The sequence below is a fragment of the Lacerta agilis genome, chromosome 3, assembly GCF_009819535.1.
Source record: "Lacerta agilis isolate rLacAgi1 chromosome 3, rLacAgi1.pri, whole genome shotgun sequence".
Taxonomy (NCBI): domain Eukaryota; kingdom Metazoa; phylum Chordata; class Lepidosauria; order Squamata; family Lacertidae; genus Lacerta; species Lacerta agilis.
The window spans coordinates 102,120,600-102,142,269 of NC_046314.1; the positions used below are offsets into that span (position 1 = coordinate 102,120,600).

Here is a 21,670-nt window from a genome sequence, read left to right on the forward strand (position 1 = left end):
AGACAAACTGAACTTTCATTAAGGTGGTTACATCAGCGAAAAAGAGGGCATAGATGTGCAGGCATTTTGCATTTGCTCTTTCATTGGTATAGGTGCAAATTTAAACAAGCAATTTCTGCAATTTAAATAGGGATGCAATGCATTTCAGCATTGTGTGGAATATCATGACCAGGTGGCCTGTGTACTGAACAGCTCAGTTGATGGGCAGCTTCAAGTCCCTTGTTCTCCCTTCTTATGGTTCTTGATCTTCATGGCTCTTTATCCTTAAACTGGACTTGAACTGGACAGTCCTCAAATAGATGATTCCTTCAAACCGAGGACAGTCCTCTGTAATGGCCAACACGGTCACCCAAGTCACCCAGAAGGGCAGCTACACATATTTTACGGGTCATGAGGGCATCAGCTAAGGGGGCATGCACAGCCATGAAAAGAGCCTTTATTTTCAGGAAGAGATCCAGCTGGCTTACCAGGACACATGCCTCCCTCTGAGAATCTAGAAAGAGGCCCAGATCTGGGAACACTCCCAAGTTACAAAGCATGAGGGGGAGACGTTCAAATCAGGCAATTCCATGGCTTCCCCTGTCTCATGACTGCTAACCAGGCCAGCTCCATTTTTGCCTGGGTTAAGTTTCAAGTGAGTCACCGTCACTCAATGCTTTGAGTATGTCTGTACGATTCATGTTCCCAAGTGAATTCCCGCCCCCCTTAAGTAACCCATTATACTTTTAGGTGTACTCTTTAAAGTGAAAATTTACTGGGTTTTTTTTTTAAAAAAAAATCGCAACACTTATTTTCAGCAATAACTCAATTTAAGAAGTGTTATGTGTACTCCTAACCCGCCCTGCCCGCTCCGCCCCCCAAATCCTAGTGTATGAAGAATCCCTTCAGCCCCACTTCAGCTTATCACCCGATTTGTTCTCCACTTCCATAGGTCATAATGGTAAACTGGGGTTTCAGAGAGGACACCCTTATCTGTGCTGTTGCATCTGGAGCAAGGAGGATTTCTCGTCTGTGTAAACATGAGTCGCTGCTGCCATTTCCTGAGCACCTGTGAGGGCTCTGTTCACAGAGAGGCTTCTTCACCCTGCTCCACAGCTGTTCCTCCCAGGGTTGCCACTACCTGCTGCAGTGTTGGGTCATGAAATCGCTCCTGACAGGGCTTAATGGAATACAAATGCTGTTATAACAACTGTCAAAAGCTTTTAAAAAAATAGTTGGGCCTAAGCGAGGGTCGCATATTATACTGCACCTCTGCTGAAGTGTTTCATGATTAGGTACACGATACTCTGTAAGAATAGGGATGCGGGTGGCGCTGTGGTCTAAACCACTGAGCCTAGGGCTTGCTGATAAGAAGGTCGGCGGTTTGAATCCCTGTGACAGGGTGAGCTCCTGTTGCTCAGTCCCAGCTCCTGCCAACCTAGCAGTTCGAAAGCACTTCAAAGTGCAAGTAGATAAATAGGTACCGCTCTGGCGGGAAGGTAAACGGCGTTTACGAGCACTGCTCTGGTTCGCCAGAAGCGGCTTAATCATGCTGGCCACATGACCCGGAAGCTGTACGCCGGCTCCCTCGGCTAATAAAGTGAGATGAGCGCCACAACCCCAGAGTCGTTCGCAATTGGACCTAATGGTCAGGGGTCCCTTTACCTTTACCTTTACTCTGTAAGAAATGATGGCACTTTATGATGCACAGCCTAGACCAGAGCCTTCCTCCATAACTCAAGCATGGGGCGAATCTTTTGAAAGATGGGGGTGGCGGCGAGGGCAAGCTAACTCACCCTTGGTACGATTCCTGTTGTCTGCTCCATGAAAATTGAAAGAAATAAAGAAGAAGGAAGGGGGAGAGAGAGGGAGGGAGAGAGAGAAGGAAGGAAGGAAGGAAGGAAGGAAGGAAGGAAGGAAGGAAGGAAGGAAGGAAGGAAGGAAGGAAGGAAGGAAGGAAGGAAGGAATCAGGATGTAGTCTTTTGCTACCCATGTTGAATTCAGACAGCTCTTTATTCCGCCGTCCTGATGTCTCATTACCTGATAATCCCCACATTTTCTGTGATTCTTTGCATAGCCTAAACTTCTGGAAATCTAGGGGACTGTAGTTGAAATTTAGCTCTCATTTCTGTGTTAATTGCTTCCTGGAAAGAAAAATCTGCCTGCAATCTTATTAACTTGGAAAATCGTGGGCATTTTGTGCTGTAACTTTTCTGCTATTTTAATGCATTTTGTGACACAATTTTGGGATAATATTCCGGCAGGTCTTTCCTGCCGTTTTCGTGGGTGAATCATAGGGGAACAGTCGTATATCGACCAAAAAGCCACAATTCCATAATCCAGCAGGTCATGCAGTGCATAAGAAACATTAGAAACCAGGGGGGAAGCACTAGCATTATAACCAGGAGAACTAACACAATAATCCTCACGTCCCAATGCCTTCTTAGAGTAGCAAGGAGCAGACCTCTTCCTTTGTGCATCCAAGGTAAATACATTGATATAGGCAGTGTCCAAAAACTGATTGAGGGGTTGTGGGTGCAGTGGATTAGCAAGACCTAAAAGGCCCAAGCTTGCTCCTCATCTTGAGATTGGGGTCCAGAGTAAGGTTACCATATTTTTTTCAATGAATCGGGGGACATTTTCAATTTCAGCTTTGTATGAGGACTGATTTGTAAATCCGGGGACTGTCCCCAGGAAATGGGGACGTCTGGTAACCTTAGTCTAGAGACCTCTCTACAGCCTGTACCTCATTCACTTCCAATAAATAGTTCAAAAATAGCAGTGGTAATAGGAAGACGATCTGAGAGGTGTGTTCCTGGTTATGGCAGCATCTGTGCACCACAGATGTTTTTAAGGTCCTCTGCGTTTCCTGAACCTCTCCTGGAGCAGATCAGGACTTCCTTGCTAGCCTTGCTTCTCTCACAAAGTCACCTGGGGATGGGGACAGTTTGCAAGACCCAAACTATACGCCTTGATCCACTTTTGATGTTATGAGTAGCAATCTGCTGAGGCCCATATGCCTTGTTGATTTAGAATTGACGTTTGGTTTTTTTTAAAACAGACAAACAAACAAAACCTGAAACCAGGTTTTGGCCCCATTCCAGAGAATGAGAGCAATGAAATGGGAGCCAGGAATATTACCACACCCACCCCGTGGTTGGTCCACGCATGTTGGTCCTGTCAAGAGACTGACATGAGGTGCCTCCAGACCATCAATTTTCTGCAGGAGGCATTCAAGAACATCCTAGGAAATGTTTGGCTTGTGCCATTAAAGTGCTGTGTCTGTTGCCCTGGCGCGACTAATTGACTTTGAAAAAGAAACTCTGCAATTTGGAAAGTGACAGGAAAACCACGTTGAAAAGTGTAGAATGAACAGCTGATTAAGGGGGAAGACCTGGAAACGCCCCAGAAGCAGATTGGGATGAATGCTTGATGATATACAGCCTCTGCAGAAACATATAAGAATGAATGATCAATTTTTGTTGTTGTTCAGTCGTTCAGTCGTGTCCGACTCTTCGTGACCCCATGGACCAGAGCACGCCAGGCACGCCTATCCTTCACTGCCTCTCGCAGTTTGGCCAAACTCATGTTAGTAGCTTCGAGAACACTGTCCAACCATCTCATCCTCTGTCGTCCCCTTCTCCTTGTGCCCTCCATAGAGACCGGCTATAATTTAACCTCTGTTTAAGCTTTGTGCAAGCAAATCGGGGCAAATGCTTTTGATTTAAAAAACAACAACACAGCTCTTTTGCACTTAAAACAACCTATAATGTGATGTCTTTTTTTCCTGCTCTGTCGCAGGTCAGGGGGCATTCATGCCTCACAGAGCCCCTCTGCTAGTAAACAAACCAGTGGGTCCTCCTCTGCCTCCCTCCCTCCCTCTCCCAAGGCCATGCTACCTTTCACACAAGGTCTTGGAATCGTGGCTGCCTGGCTGGTGATAATGGAGTAAGGGAGGCTGCTGCAGGCTCCTTGATGAGGGAACACTGCCAGAGCCCAGACAGCCTGCTGATTCAGCAAAGTGCAGTCAGGCTGACTGAAACCCTATCTCCCTCTGTTTTCCCCACCAAAATGCAGCTGCTTGGAAGGGTGAGTCTTTTTTCCTGCCTGTCTGCAGGCAGGAATTCTCCTTTCACAAACTGATGAGCAGTGTGTCAATGAGGTGGGTTCCCCTCTGGCTTGTGGAGTGCTTTTTTTTTGGGGGGGGTACAAATTCAGCGTAACCCCCCCCCCCAAAAAAAAAAAAACCAAAGAAACTTTCTTGACTATGCCTAACTTAGACCCATCACTTAGGGACCGAGAAATTCAAGAATCGAGAAAAGCAATTGTAAACTGGAAAAAAGACTGAAGAGTCACATTTTTAAATAAAAAACTCACATAGGCTCTGATATTTTAATGTTTATCACTGGCCATCGTATGGGAAGCTGTAATTCCGCATGTGTTGTGCTTCATAATAAAAGCAAGAGAGTATTTTGCAGGCTGGTGGCTTAGATCTGTGGTCAAATTCATTTATTTTTTAGCTCTCATTATCCTTGGACTAGATAGGAAGAAACCAAAACTGGTTAAGAATAGATAAAAAGAACTTGTTAAAAAGAAATGCTTAATGGGCCTCTGTTGAGGTCACCCTGTTAGTTTCAGATCAAGGCAGCGGTGCCTGTTTAATTTCCTATCTGCAGGCGAAAGGAGTCGCTTTGCTCCTGATTAAGTAGATAAATGAAGATAAAGATCTGGCTCAGGACTGCTTGACATGCTAAGTCTCCCCCCCCTCCGCCCCCCTGCCCTGGTCAAGAAAGCACTTCCATGTAATAAAGTCCTGAAGGACCAGGGACCCAAGTACTTGAGAGAATGAATTCAGCTGTACACACCAACCCTGGCTGGAGAAGGAAGGAGGCAGCAACCTCTGTCTTGTCCTGGTTTCGTTGTTGTTTCTATTCCGCTACTGGGTTTGCTGCAATCAGTGTTGTTTCTATTCTGCTACAGTTCGGCTCCTGCCCACATTATTCAACTTGTTATCTACCACTTACATGATGGATTATGTAATTAATTTGGGTTAATTGTTTTCAGTGCATTTAAATGGAAGGGAAGCGACAAAAACAAAGCGGTAAATAACGGAACTATTTGCATAACGTTTACAGATACAGTGTATATGTGTGTGTGTGTGTGTGTGTGTGTGTGTGTGTGTATATATATATATATATATATATATATATATATATATATATATATATATATATATATATAGTATCACTCATAATCACTTGGGTGAGTTCTGCGTCTGCTTCTGCTGCACAGTAAGTTTTGTGAACCGCCCTCTGATCTATTCTTGGAAAGGCAGTCTAAAACAAGCATCCCCAAACTCGGCCCTCCAGCTGTTTTGGGACTACAATTCCCATCATCCCTGACCACTGGTCCTGTTAGCTAGGGATGATGGGAGTTGTAGTCCCAAAACATCTAAAACTTCAGTGCAGAAACACATGAATAAAGAGAGCAGAAGCCACACATAGATGCCCCTGCCCCATGAAGACTGTGTGTGCTATGTTTAGTGCTGGGAAATAATGAGCTTGCATCCAGAGTAAGAGATTCTGCCCAACAGGGTGTGGCTATGGTGGGACTGAGCGTGTGAACTGCAAACAGGTCGCTGAGTCCTTTGTGACTAAGCAGGGTCCTCTGGAAGCAGCTCACACTCTGTCTAGGAATGGAATGGTGCTTCCTAGACTAAAAGCCACACACACGACTCACTTGCTATACTAAGTTTGAGTAAGAGCACACCCTGAGGGACCTTGCACGGATACAGAAGGCTGGGGCATGTCTTCACACTTTTATGAGCAGGGCTATGTTTTGCTTGCTTCACAATTGATGGCAATGAGGGGGTTTGTGCAGGGCTGGAGTTGTGCTCAACTGTCCAACCTCCCACCCATTCTCCAATATAACAGGAATATAGGATGGGCCAAAGGCCCATCTAAGTCCAACATCCTGTTCTCACAGTGGCCAGCCAGATGCCTATGGGAAGCCCACAAATGAGACCCAAGGGCAACAACAAACCTTCCACTTGCAAATCCCAGCACTTGGCATGCAGAGGCATATTGCTGCATACATACAGCATAATTCCTCCCACTCTACCAGTTTATTCCCAAACTCAGGGTTCATCCACCTCTGCTCCATATCTCTAGGTAGAGTTCCGGGCTTTCCAGATCTGTGTCTGAGGGCTTTTTTCTTCCTTTTTTAAAACCCCTCTACATTAACTGTGAAAACCCAGTTTACTGCTGAATTGGAGCAGAAACCCCAAATTGCTGTATGCTGTGATTCAGTGATAAAGTTTGGATTTTCCTGGAGAAAGTGGTAAGGCAAAAGGATGCACTTGGACACGGACTGAGAAATTGTGGACCTGCGCCTAGAAATCATGGAGCAAAAGGTTACGTGTGGATAAGCCCTCAGAGCTGCCCAAGAGGAACATCAGGAGCAAATGGGCCAGCAGGGAGAGGCAGTGGGGAAAAATTCAACAGGCAGGAGAAGGGTCAAGTTAATATGTGTCCCACCACATTACAAGTCACAGGACGAGAACTCTTGTGTTACTTTGTATGGTGTAGCTAGCATTGGGTGAAGGGCAAGCTAGGCTGTATTAATAAGGCAGAAAGAAGCACTCTTTCAGGTTCAGTATTTGTTACCACCAGAAGCAAAATTTGAGCCCAAGCTGAAAAGTTGTTTCTACCTGAGGCTAAGGTGGTTGAGTCATGGCTGGTGACCACAGCCAACAACTCTTGGGTCGTTGTTTCAGGTTGTGTCTCTCTATGTAGCTTATAGGGACAATTCCACTCACCTCTGGGTACGGAGAGCGATAGAAAACCTTGTGTTTACAGCAACACTAATTTCCAGATGAAACTGATGTTACTTGAGGGCCTCTCATTATCCAGAGGCTGCTCTATACTCATTTGTGCTTTGCTAATTAAGCCCTCAAACATGTAAACAGTCAGAAGTTGAAGCCAATTGAGCTCGCTTGCTTGGCATCACTAATTGTCTATGCAAGTCAGAAGCATTCATTTTAAGTCACATGCAACAGTCCAGTTCCGTGTACCCAGCCTTCACAGCACCATCAGTTTGCTCAGTTTAGGCACAGCAGGGAGGAAAATGAGAGGATTTTGGACTCTGTAGACCTGGCGGTGGTCATTGTGTAGCAAACCTATTCCATGTCTCTTACAGGCTGCAGCAGCATTCTGAAAGACATCCACCTGGCAGCTAATTTCCTCATCTTTGGACTCACTGAGCTGGATTATTCTGCAACCACTAGGCCTTCGGTTCTTATGCAGAGGAGGTAATAAGTTGCTACTAATCCATTTATAGAAATGTGGTATATTAGCACAATGCGGTCTACTTTTGGAATATGAATCATTCATCTTGTGTTAGTGAGTTACTTCTTAATTATGCACTGCATGGAATAATATTTCCTTAGGTTTTGTCCTGAACCCACTGCTAATCAAACAAGGCAGCAATCATATTATAAAACAGGGTAGGGAACCTTTGGGGCCTGGTGGGCTAGATATTTAAACCCCCCGTTTGGTCGGTCAGCTTTGACAGGTAGACAGGACCACTCACCTGTCAATCAGCTGGCAGTATAATGCCACCAGGTGATTGACAGGCAGGTCATCCCACTCGTCTAAGATGACTCACTGGGATCAATGGGGGGGGGGGGAATACTGCCCAAAGCATGAATTGAGAACTAGCTGGTGTACCCAAGTGCAGTCAGTGAACTCCCCTGGGAACAGCTTGTGCATAGGGAGTTGAATCCTGCTTTCTGCAGCTATCACTCCTCATGTGCCATACCTGACAGGAGGTGGATGCATTGGGGGGGGGGGAGTGGTCTGATTGGCCAAACAGGGAGGCCTGGGGAATCTAGTTGGCATACGGGCTGCAGTTTCTCTACATTTATAAAAGGTAGAAAAATCTCGCCACCCTATTCATCTTTTAATCCTTGACCATATCCCATTTTACAGAGCAATCCTATTGGCAGGGCAGGTAATTTTGCTGCAACATCCAAAACCTTGCTTGTTTGCTGCAGCAGGGAAGGCTGCACAGAGAGGCAGCTTTTTCTTCCTTTTAGCCATGGCGGCTCCAGGGGCTCATGTCCTTTTAGGCCTGAACTGTGGGAATGGCAGCAGAATGGACACTGAATTCTGCAGATCTAAGGCTATCCTGTGACACTCCTCCAATCCACTACCACCTCTGCTAGAAGACCACCATTAGCACATCTAGACCCCTGAAGCTTTCCACAACTGTAGCAAGAAGTACCACACTGTCAGCTGGTCTCCCCCCTGTGGGAACAGATCAGCATTTTTACCATATCCAACAGTCTCTCAGCAACCCTTTGAATGGTTTTCCTTTTGCTTAGTTCTATACCTCGTTTCTGTAATTAAGTGTTGCATCAGACAACTCCATTACTTGAACAATCCATTACAAGGATTCTTTTGATTATGAATATTAAGGGAAGTGTATGCATTAAAAAAAGTATGCACAGATAATATCATGTCCAAACCCAATTCATCGCCTTTGTTTATTTATAACCGTGTAAGAACAAGCAAACTTAGGAAATAAAGTGAAATAAAAAAGGTACACAATGAATAGTTGAAAGTTTTATTCATATAAAATTCATTAAGAACATAAAAGATTGTATCTTAAAAAAAGATCTGCGGTTATTTACAGCAGTATTGCACAAGTAAAGTGGCAATTACCCTGTCAAAATTTCATCAGTGCAAAACACAAGTAAGCCAGGGAAACTGCAATAAAAATGCTACATAAAAATGCTGGGTTCTAAGAAACATGTTAGTGATTAATCAGTACAAGATCAGTGCTACATTGATGTTTGTACCTGATGTTATGGTGCTGTCATACAGTAACTAGTGGTCTTTAAACCAGGGTGCAAAATGTCTCTCTTCCACTAAAAATTTAGTAGTTCTTGAACAAACTGCAGGTACTTCTTATTTATGAGGTAACAAGTCATATCCTGTGCTACGTAAACTGAGGCTAAGGGACAAGTTCTTAACGGCCCTTAAATGTAAGCACAATTGTAGGAAGAAACAGGAAGCACCAAGATTGTGAACTGGCACCTAATGAATTTGCAACAAAAATCTACTTTTGAGAGGGGATGCTGTGAGCAGGTGTCCCGAGTAAGCTCTCTGGACATTTTTAAAAGACTGACCAGTTCAGAGCACTACATGTTGCTTTATCAAAACCAGTATGTAATCTGCCTTCGGTCCTCAGAAAGTTATTTGGAACTAACTTCTTTTAAAAGCCACAAATGCAGTGCTGGATGTGGCCCTTGAACATGTAAAAGCCCTTCCCAATCAAACTGATCCCTGCCTTCACTTCATATTTCAATTATTTTAACAAGACAGAGAAAGATGGGCAAGAGACACGGTACAGAAAATCAAGGGGTTTAAACAACATCTAAAATAGCATCAACTATCCCAAACTAGTAGACAGTGCTCTAAACTGATCAATCACTATTTCCATATACACTAAGTACAATTCAAAGGGGGGGGGAAGACTTTACAAGAACTTAAATAAGCAGAAAATAAATATACAACATTTCTACAAGTTACAGCATTATGGAACAGTAGAGTGCATTAATTACAAAGAAAGGGGGAATCTACAGTATTTAACAGTCAATTCTACAAAAAAAGGTTTAGAGAAATCAATCTGTTTTACTTCAGCTGCTGTACAAAAAAATCTTACATGACATAGTAAGAAGAGAGGGAACATTGCACAGAGGTGACATTTGGCTCAGATGAGGACTGCACTAATCTAATAAATACTCAAATATTTACAATCATTCAAAAGGGGGGGAAAGCATGGAGACACTAAGAAAAAATTTGAATATGGTTTCTCCGCAACCAATGAAAATTCTTCATAAAATGTTTTGGCAGGATTATATATAGTTATAGATATATAATTGGGATTTCTAGAAAAAGTTTTTTTTTAACCCACAAGTCTAATGTGGACACTGTGGGGATGTCAAGGCACAAAACCTGCACTGAACTGTGACAAACTAAAACGGGCCTTGCTTGATTTAGCATTTTAAGATATAATGTCCGGCAGAGATTTCTTGGAAAAACAAGAGAGCTTGGGTTTGGGCCACACAGTGCCAATATCTTGCCATTTACTGTTTTATGTTATAATTCATAGAATTTTTTTTATTAAAAAAACCCACATTTCTTAGGCTTACAATTAAGTTTGCCTGAAGCCATGGCAGCGAGCTAATTGCACTCCCATGCTAGCAGTTAACACATATGAATGTGTACACATCTCAAGGCACTGGGCCAGCCGAGCCTTATAAGAAAGAAGGGGAGGGAAGGTTATAGGGGTCTGAAGGGAGTGCACTGCAACTTTCAGGACCCCCCTTCCCAAAGCAGCTCCTTATCCCCTAAGCCCCCTCCCTCCACAAAAAACCACTCTTTAATAGGTTAGGGTTTCCTAGAGTGTTCTCTGTAACCATGTCAATGAAGAACAGAAAGAGTCTTCCCACTTCAGGCGCATGCCTGGAGCTCCTTGGATCCCAACCACTGAAATCATGACTGCAGGGAGGATTTTGTGTTAGAAAGGCATTAAAACTAGAGTGCTCCAAATGCAGAAGCACTAAACAGAAAACACTTTGGTGAGTTCTTGAGAACTAATTCTGGTGGCAGAAAAGTTTTTAGAAGGAATCACGATGGGTCAGTGATAACAACTAATATGAGTCAGTTTGATCTCAAGAGGGAGCTTTTCGAATTATTCCCAGTGAAAAACACAGGTTTCCCATTGTGTGCAGAAAGATTACTGGCAAACTGCTGGTTTAAAAGCTGTGTTATCAACATTGCTAAATCTGGAAATGAACTCCTTGATTTCCCTGGTTTTTGGGATACCACAAAAAATCTCTATCACACAGTATCAGTTTGAATGGTCTAAGACTAACACCCGCTTCTTTGCCTTTTTCAATCAACCAGCTTTATGTGGGTACCATGCAATTAATTATACAGGCAAAATTACTATTAGTGATGTTGCAATTTCTGCTTGATGTTAAACAAATTGGGGGAAAAACTCACAACATTGTTGACCAAAGCTAGTAAAATTAAGAAACTAACACTGCTACAAAGCTACCATGGCTTTGCCCTTGTTAGCACATTATCGCCATTGGAGTTTACAGATTAACAGCCCGACCAAATAAGGGCTATACAGATAAGGAGACAAGACTTCTTCTGCACATGATTCCCTGGCTGGATCTGGAATAGCAAAAGCACAAGAGGTTGAAGTGCTTTGGACTCTGTCCCTGGATGCAAGACTTAGGGATGTTTCCAACTGAACTGGCAACAGTCAAATTATGGCTGTCAGTTTGGACAGAATCTTAGCACAACCTTTCCTCCTCTCTCGTTTTCAAAGAGATGTTTGGCACTGTCAGTATCAATCTTACTAACCATCAGACATGCACCAGGTGATGTGTGCGAGCAGCTTATTGTCGCTTGCACCTCTCTCTAGCTTGGGACCTCAAAGCTTATTTCAATCATCTGGATTTATACTATAATCTACTGCAGATACATTCAGGACAGGGGATGCGTCTGCAGGCACTGGCATAGGAGCTGAAGTTGACAAAACTCTCCAGCACATAATAGCACTTAGGATGGATTTGATATAGCCCAAAAAAGACTGCAGTTTTTTAAAAACAACATTTTCAGTGGTGCTGGTGAAACCAGAAATTGGTGACGTAGCATTTGGAAGCAAGTTACAAACAGGAATCAGTTTACCTATTGTATTATACAAAGTATCTGCACCATTTTATGTAACTGATCAATGGCCAAATAAAATTATGTGGAATAAGGGGCACTTGCAACCAGAACCTTTAAGCAACTATGCAGTTCCAGGAAGCTCAATTTGCAGTTGCCTCCCAAAGCAAAGCAAAAACTCAGTCCAAATCCACATATGAACCAGTTTACCATAACGTGGTACAGCACAGGTTAAACCGCTTTGATTTTATAGGAGGAAAATGAAATGAACAATGTCCCCAAATTGAAGCAATTCAGGTTGCAATCCTTTAATCTATGCACGTAGGAATAAGCCCCATTGAACTCAGTGGAACTTACTTCTGAGATATAGGGATTGCCTGTTAGTATATTTTTAATAAATCTGGAAGCGTGATGAAGGATATTACAGAAGCAAAATGTTTCTTTAAAAAAAAAGGAAGTCGGGATCCGTGTCAATACTGTCTGCCATCTGGTTTAGTGGAATTTTACTTGATTTTTTTTTAATGGCACATTTTTATTTAAGTTTGGGATTGTGTGCATACTGTGGTTCTTTACCAATTTGGTATAGTGTACGGAATTTAGTATCCTGAGAATTTCAGCTCTTTTTAAAAGCAATTTATTAATCTTTTTGACTACAAATCTGAGTCTGAAAGACTCCTCCCAAAATCTGATGGAATATCTGAATGCAATTAACCACAGGGAGTCTTCAGGGCTCTGCCCAAACCTTTGTTACATGGGACACAGTGTTTTCTAGGATTAAGATTAAGGGACTTTACCATACACCTATTTTCTCATTCTGCTCCCACAATAACCGGCAGGCATCCTCCTTACAACTACAGAATGGTGCAGTTAAGAGGGTCTTACTGCCACTCTACATTTCCCCTTTTTCTGCCTGTCAGGAGTCAGGTAGGGAGGGACTGTGTGCAGGAGATCCCAGGTTCAATCCCCAGTATCTACAGGTAAAGATGAGAAAGACTCCTTACACACTTGTCAGTCAGAATGACAATACTGAGCTAGATGGCTCAGTGGTATAAAGCAGCTTCCTATACTTTCTGGGATTCTCCTGTATCTGGCAGCCCATAGCATACCAGAGTCAAGGAATCTAGCAAGTCCTTCCCACAGAAGACTCCCTCTTCCCATAAATTGACAGAGAAAGGGACAAAGGAGGGAATTAAAGATGCACAGGTCTCTCCCCAGTCCAACATAGTGACTTAGTTTTCCAGACACATTTCAGTCCTTTGCTATTGCATACCACTGTGCCCCACCCTACAGTTTGGGAATTATCAATCCTTACCACTCCTCTTTATGGCTTACAGAAACAACCTGCACAATTTAATATGTTGCACAATTCAGCTGTTTGCAACAGGTTGCCCTTGATTCAGCTTTTTGTTTCTTTCTTATCACATTACAAGTAGCCCTGATTAAGGAACATCACAAAACAAAGTAGCTAACTCATATTAGATAAATGCAGCCAATCACCTATTGGCACCTTAGGAAAGGGAGGTGGAATAGGTGCCACTTGTTAAAAGGTATTTTTTTTCTGGAAGAAATTTTGTTTCTGCTCTATCTTTTGTTGGAGTTTTCACCCTCTGAATACTGTGCTGCTGTTGACCTCAAACCCAGGCAGCGAGTCAGTAGTCCTTATACATTCCACATTATGGTTGCTCGGTCATCTCTCATATTCTTTAAAAACAAAGGCAGCAATTAACAAAATCCAGAGTGCTTAAGAAAATAAACAAAACACAAGGACTGGATTTAAAAAAACAAAGAGAAATATACCAAAGTGAGGATCAAAACAGTGCCTGAAATTATGCAGTAGGACCCTGTTGCTAGCAACTTTGGGCAATATTGCACAGGCATAGGAACTGCTTTCACCCACATACAATGACTTATTGCTACATTCCCCCCCTCCCCCCCCACCTTCAGTATATGTCATAGAATACACACTTATCTATACAAATTATAAAGGAAGAAAATTGTAAAAGGCAACCTGGTGACATTATTTGGAACATTAAAACTTTCACAGTTTAATTTCAACTTCCAAAGCAAATTCAAGAGTTCTCCTTCTGGGCTGCAAGATGCAACTGGTTCACCCAACAGAAGATTAAAAATGGTGCTTAAACAGCAGATGGGTGTATCCCCCCCCCACACTTCTGTGAATAATGTACAAGGATAGGTGGCTTTTAGGTAGCACAGAAATTACCAGTCTGTCTTCTTGCTGCTTGGAAAGATTTTGAACAGGAAGTATGTAATATAAAAACTAAGACAGCTTTACAAAGTAGCTGGCTCAGACAATTCTGTTGCAAGATATAATAGCAACCCACAAGTTTCCAAATGAGAACAGGATTCAATGATTTTCTTGAAAGCTGCAATATAGCAAGGTTCTTTCTTTTCTTTTTAAAAGAACTTTCAACAAAACAAAGTTAGCTCTACTTTCAGATGAAATCCTGTTTCTTAAAAAGGTGGTCCATATCCAAATATCCATTTTAAAAACTTGCTTTCCTCAAAAAACACACGAAGAGGTCCATACCGCCCGATACAGAGTCCTTCTGCTCCTTTTCATTTGCTGGATATATCTGAGGTCAAGAAAGGCCTGTTACCTGCACCCAGAGACCAAAGACACTGTGTTCAAGGTTGCTGTCGCTGGAAACGAGTAAACAATCCCAAGATGCCTCTTGGCGCATTAGTCACTGCATTCTCCATATGAGGCGGACGATGTAATGCAACAGGCGCAAAATTATGATCTGGTGGTTTACTGCTTGGTAATCCAAGAAACCCTGCAAGAGGAAATGAGAGGTTCTTTTAATTCACGAAGCTTTCCTGTCTGGCAGTAATAATTACCGAATTTATAGGCCAAGCACAGGAATTGCTATGCTACCACAGTTATGATAGGAAACTGCAAAAGCTACGCCAGGGCAAAGCATGACATGATAGCACTGTTATATGTTGGCACTGCAAGCCGTTCTGACAGGTGCTCAAGTGGCTAAGATTGATGTTCTGTACACAGTGAGATAAGAAAACAACCAGTTAGCTTTTATTTGAGTTTTGGGTGTTTAGCATCACCTACTTGGCCACACTTCAACTTGTGCATTGTAATCAAAAGAACTATCATGTTGTTTGAAAGGGAGATAACAGCATATGTGCATGTGATCACAAGTAGCCTACATGACATAAAAGTTTTTTATTGAAAATATTTATTGACCTAACAATGTTATTTTTGTGAAAATTAGCCTCTGCTGATTAGATGGGGATATTAAGGCCAAGATGAGGAATCCTGTTCTTGTATTAATTGCTATGGATTTATTAAGATTATTAAGATTTATGCTGTCTTGACATGAATTTGGCATTCACTTGTTTTATGTTTTGACACACACTGTGCTTCGCTGTATTTACTTTTATTCTGATATTCTGCCTTAATTGAGTTGTTTTTTTCTTTTTCTTTTACTGTTTGCTGCTCCAGGAAACTATCTGAAGTGGGATACAAGCAATTATTTAAATGCAAATGCAAATACATGAGCAGAACTTACTGTCTTTTCTCAGCTGTGAGCATGGAAACATGCTTGCTCTCTCCTTCTCTGTGTCCTTTCCCCCTTGGCAGTTCTCCTTACACTTTTAAATTTCAGCACCCTGTGTTAGCACCCAGTTCAGCATAAACACGTTGTGTGAACCAGTCACTACAGTACGTAAGCTCTCGAACAGCCTGAGCTACAAACCCCAGGATCACATTTCAGCCCAGCCATGAATTCAGTGGAGGCAGGTGGCCTCAGACGACCTGCCATCCTCACCCCCACCCCCTCAATATTACACTGGCCTCTCACACAGAGTTGTCACAAGGATTACCAGGACAATGTATACAAAGTGTTCTGACCATTGGGGGGGGGTAGTCTATATATAATGCTACTAATAGCAGTATTAATAATAAAACACTGCTTGTTTCAATGTTAACAAGTGTGAATTTCACATGTACACATTATCTAAATAGGAATTGGCATTGAGCTGCAGCTGACTTCAAGGAGGGAACAAAGTTGAAGGGCTGTACCTCCCTCTCCTCCCTCTGCCTTAGGGGCAACACCCCTAAGTCTGCTCATGCTACAAAGCAGAAATTGGAGGGTGCTGTCCACCAAAACAGTATCTATGCCACATACATAACAGAGCAACACTGTGTCCACTTATAAACATCTGATAGTAGCACCTCTGGCTGCAACAAAAGGTAGAAGTGTAAACAACAGCATCAAAATGCCTTTTTGCATTCCACTGATTCCAGTGGAACATCCTTCCATGTAAATGCATTTGAGATCAAATGACTTTCGTAATCATGCCAGGTGTAAGAGAAATGCATCCTGTTAATGAGAAATGGATCTACTTGGGGGACACTCAGCAAAGCATGAAAAAAATCATCATTAGATAGCAGGGTGTCTGGGGTTTGCCTCCTGCTCTTGCAGTTTAGATTTTCCACTACCATTTACAGGCACTGATAGCTGCTGTCCATGTATCCTGAGTTGAGTATACACTCACAAAGACAGCGCCACACAACATGCCTTAAAGCAGGAATGGGAAACCCGTGGTCCTCCAGTTCTTGTTGGGACTCCCAACACCCTTCAATATTTGGAGGGCCATAGGCTCCTTGCCCCAGCTTTCAAGGAGATAGCGCCTAGCAAAGAAAAACACTTGTACAGATCTGTGTTTATTCCTTTTTACCGTGACTATTTTGCATTCCACCCTCTGTCCCAATGCAGCCCCTGCCCTGCTGAGAGGAACACTCATGAGAAGCTCACACCTACCCTGCTACAGAAATCCCCACTCCCACCCAGCAACTAGCCACACTTGCCCACCTGGCTGTCAGTTTTCTACTAGAAGTAAATAAATCTGTTTGTGGAATGCTTAAGCACCCTCAGCGCTGGGACTAGAGCAACTGTCGCTATATTTAATCTTGTTCTACACTGCTTAATTCACTGTCGCTAAGTTTTATGTGAGGTTTGTTACAAGAAACAAAATGGTATATAATTTATGAGATCTGGTAGCACACACAGAAGGAGAAAAGGGGAAGCCAAAAACAGGATGGTATTCTCAGAGTATAATTGTGTCATTGTCCAAATTGTTGACTCTCGAAAATGTTAAGAGATTCCCGAAGGATGAAATCTGGTAGCTATAATTTATCTGAGAAACCAGTGATTTGGCTTCGTTTGTGCCAAGAGCCTAAATAAAGCTATAGGCAATATGTGCCAGAGCTAATGAACTAGTGAACCTCTAAATTATTCTCAAGTGACTCCACCTGTGTAAACACTAGTTGGTTCAGTTTGGAGTATAAAAATATGCAAGCAGATATATTAGAAAAGATGCAGCCAATGTTAAGTATGGCGGGTCACATAGTAACATGTTGACTGCACTCAACTTTAGGCAAGGGCCACAGGCTGAAGGAAACAAGGAAGCTAACCAGATGGTGTATCATGCTAGTAATTTTACTTTCTATTCCTTTTATATAAAAAAATTGTTTCAAGATAGAAGTGTAATGTGCAAGGTGGCTCAAAGTTTTACATATACAATAAAATAATGTCATGGGCACATGTGGCAAATGTATGGTGCACATGGTTGAAACCATACAGACATATGTAGAAAGGAGCCTTAGAAGACCAGTTTAGAGGGTTAGCTATATTGACATACGCGCACAAGAAGAATCTTGCAGCGCCTTAAAAGATTAGCAGATTTGTTGTGGCTTTAGTTTTTGTGGACTAGAACCCACTTCATTAGACACCACTGTTAAAACTTTAAAGTGCTGTGAGACCCACTCTGTATATGTTAAATCCAGACACTAGCACCATGTTTCAGCTGGGAAAAAGCACGAAAGAAGAGCACTTGGGAAAAAGCCAGAAGGAGCTACAACTCACCTAAGGCTGACTGTTATGCCACAAGACACTTCTTTGGGTTTTCAAGCTAAGCAAAAATTTAGCTGCATAAAGAATGCTGCTAACATTTCCAAAGGCTGAGCAAGACAGCGGCAGCTGCTGCCGAGTTTGCCTGACCAAGCCCTTGCCCCGATTCACCTGACATAATGGGACTGCGATAAGACCAAGGCACTTCCCCTCCACTTCTACATAACAAGATGGGAGGAAATCAGTTTCGTGTCTGCAATTCCTGTAGAGGCACTCTAACAACAGCCTGTGATTTTTATCTCAAATGTATGGGATTGTTCCATAATTAGCCTTTCATAAGTTTATTTTCAAAACCATAAAGGCATTATTTTAAGTTGCTGTGTGTGTGCTTGCGGGAAAGAGATGGCAACCCTTTCCAAGCAACTCTAAGTGGAGTAATCCAAGGCAGCAGAAAGAATGAAAAGGTTATGATTACCCGTGAAGTTCAGCATGTAGGAAGCCACAAGACAGTGAAGCCACCAAAAGCTGATACAAATACTATTTTAAAAAGGTACACAGAAAACCTGTTAATAAAAAAGCAAAATAATACCCCAACACCTTTTCTGATACAGGGGTGCCGAAAGTCCCTACAAGATGCAAGAGTGAGTATACCCTCCTGTGCCTGATGGCATGTATCATGACATAATGCTTTGCAGAGACACCTAATACATGAGATATCTGCCCCCTCCCAAAAACAACAGGGAAGATTCATGCAAATCAGACATTCATGACATTCATATGGAGTGCCTGTGGCACACGTTTATTGTATATGCATGGCAAAGAAGAGAGGACATTCTAGCTTCTTCGCCATGTGAATACTGTCACCACCTGTATAAGCATCTGAACCAAGTCAAAATCCCAACTCACTGCTTCTTTAGGGGAATGGCTGGTGCAAAATGTAGCTACACACAGAAGACAGAAAACTAATAGATTCACAAAGGTCAAAGATTCAGAAGACTGGCACAAGAGATCCTGAATTATTATTTTGGATTAATACATTTTCTGCACTCCTTTAGCCTTCTTTCCTTCAGCTCACAAGAGATTTTGAATGGGTTGAAGCATGTAATTCAGCAACCTTGCAAAAGCTAAGCTGGACTGCCTAGATGTGGTGAAATCCTGCCTGAGAACTCCAAGTGTGTCTTCTTGAATTCCATAAAACACAGGAGGGTGTTATAAATGGCATAAATAAAAGACTCATAGCTACCTGAAAGAAGTGAAAAGCCAGCCCCAATGATTCCAACACTATCTCAGTGACCAACCCTACAAGCTGGAAGTCTAAGGAGAAGCAGACAGAAGGACACAGATGGGCCGTATTTCCAGTCTGTCTTGAGCTTGACACCAGAAATACAGTCACTCAAGTGCAAAAAACCAACAAAACAACAACACATCCTTGTAAAGTCAAAATCAGTGGGTGTTTGCAATTCTGGCTGATGGAATAAGTCCCATTGAAGACAATGCAATTTATTTCCAAGTAAAAATGCATACAACTGCAGGGTCAGCAGCAGTTATACATTCTGCTACAGAGAAGGCTAGAAAATTGAGCTTCACTTTGGCAGTAGAAAATGAGGCAGTCATTTAAATTTGGTACAAACTGAGAACAGAATTATTAATGAAGTGAACTAAGCAGAAAAGCTGGAGCTCTGGGAGGGAGAGAAGAGTGAAGCTATCCTTCAGGTTCCAGGCAGGTAAAAGAGGGAGGGAGGGAGGGAGGGAGGGAGGGGAAACTGTCACAAACCCGAACTTAAGGAAAACTTGTAAGTTGTTTAACCATCGAAGATGGTTTTCGCTGACCCAATTCTAGCTCAGTATTAGGAAGAGGTTCCACACAGCTGTATACAAAAGTGAAATGAATGAAAAATAGTCGCTGATGGGTAAGAAAGCAGTTCCGAAGATAAGGCCATGGAGTTACTTTCTCTCTTAGAATGGATCCCTCAGGCCCTGTGATGAGCAACTCATTATTGGCCCTACAGAAAAGAGGAACACTTAACTTGCCTTGCTCAAGCAAGAAGTCTGTAGCCATGCAGGCAGATCAAATTAGAAGAGAAACTGCATAAAGAAAATCTAACCTCAGATCTTCCCTGTACATGGGCATGCTTGTGTGACCCAGGAGGTGGCTGCTCAGAGGCCCTCTATAACACTGTGAGGTAGAGGCGAAAGCAAGTGCAATTTTAAGCCTACAGATGACCTCAGTCAAATACATCATGGCCTGGGAGAGGAATTTTACTCCCTTCAAGTCTTACCTGCATAAGAAAATTCAGGTCAAGACATGTCCCAAGTCCTGGGTCCAGATTCAAGGAAGGCTTCAGTCTTTCAATATATTTAATTTGCTTTAAATTAATAGTGCAATAGACTGAAATAGCAGCAAGTGGCAAGAAAGAAGAGCCAACATGTCGCAGTGAGCATACATAGGCAGCTAGGAAAGGAATAAGAGAGTTGAGTAAGATGGCTACTACAAAAAAAAAATCAAGAGAACTGCTAAGCAACAAAGTAGTCTCCAATAAACCCCAATCATTTGTACTTTTCCAAAATGCTGGTGCAAGGTTACTGCAAGACTATATGTTTTCAGACTTTACAATTAGGTTAACTCCTGCCATGTCCCCATGTGCTGCTAGTCTCAGCTCATACAGACTATGCTGAATTTGCCATGGTCACTGAGGAACTTTAAAGATGCTCTCAGAGAGCTGAAGCATGCACTCAGAACCCTACTGGATTAGCTGCAATTCTCTCAAGTAAGCAGCCTCCCATGAGTTAACTTCTGGGCCTTAATCAGCTCTGCATACAAGTGTCTGGACTGGCACAACAGTGGAATGAAGAAATACCCAAATCAAAACAATCTGCAAGTTCAATCCAGGGAAGCAGGTGCATAGGAAACAAAAACAGACCTTGACAGCCACTCGTTCTTTCTGAAGTCTCCTGTGAGTTTACTATTGTTATCAGTAGTAACATTTAGCAGCATATTCTACTCAAGTTTCCAGATATGAATGAGGAAAGCAAAAAGCTGTCTAAAACCCAATTCATATGTAAACCAAATGACTCATCACAACAACAGTTCATTACGGAACACCCCTTCTGCACGTTATTTTGATGTGTGACAAATCAGGTGTGTGAAGCTTTGCCAGCTGAACAAAAAAGCTACATAGTCCAAAATAAAGGCGTGAAAAACGGGAAGGAGCTAAATATAAAACATACTAAACAGCTGGAGAAGTTTAGCCAAAACAAATAGCTAACGGGAAGCAAAACACTATTGAGGAAATATTTCTTAAGCTGAAAATTGCAGCCTGGAAAATCACTCAAATTGGTTTAACCAGTGATGCAAATAACACAGGGGCATCTGGAGGGGAAAACTGGCAGCTGGCAGGTTAACCCTTCTTTCCTTGTCCCCTGGCAGCTTCCCCATCCCACAACCAAGCCCCGGTAGTTTTTTTGGGAGGAGGATTAGGTATCTCACTTCATCCATATTTCCTTGCAAGAAAGAGCCTTGCTAAATCAAACCAAAGGCCCATTCTTGTTCAGCATCTTTTTCACCTGGGCAACCAGATGCCCATGAGAAGCCCAGATGCAGGTGTTCCCCAGCAACTGGGATTTCAGAAGAATACTGCCTCAGATATTGGAACTAGTCATAATGGCTAGTAGCCATTGAAAGCCTTGTCCTCCATGAATTTGTCCAAGGCCCTTTTAAAACCATCCATACTGGTGGCTATATAATCTTGTGGCATTGAATTCCATAGTTTAATCATGCGCTGTGTGAAGAACAACATCCTTTTGTGTCTGCGCTCATTCTCCTAACATTCAGTTTCATTGGTTAACTCCAGGTTTGACTATTATGAGAACCGCACTCGCTTTTTTTTAATACTAAAAAGCCCCAGGGACGCGGGTGGCACTGTGGTTTAAAACCACTGTGCCGCTTGGACGTGCCGATCAGAAGGTCGGCGGTTCAAGGCCCCGCAACGGGGTGAGCTCCCATTGTTCGGTCCCAGCTCCAGCCAACCTAGCAGTTTGAAAGCACGTCAAAGTGC

General features: G+C 42.6%; 1 protein-coding gene across 8 annotated transcripts in view; it reads right to left on the bottom strand.

Annotated features, from left to right (window-relative positions):
* Positions 1–13,895: 13,895 nt before the first annotated feature.
* Positions 13,896–21,670, bottom strand: part of BCL2L11 (BCL2 like 11) — a 34,771-nt gene continuing 26,996 nt past the window's right edge. For 5 of the 8 annotated variants that reach the window (XM_033144986.1, XM_033144985.1, XM_033144989.1 and 2 more), the window contains one exon: positions 13,896–14,522. In XM_033144986.1, the coding sequence (XP_033000877.1) occupies positions 14,433–14,522 (90 nt within the window). In that variant the 3' untranslated portion in view covers positions 13,896–14,432. The remainder of the gene's footprint in view (positions 14,523–21,670) is intronic. The other 3 variants (XM_033144984.1, XM_033144983.1, XM_033144982.1) reach the window with 3 other exon arrangements.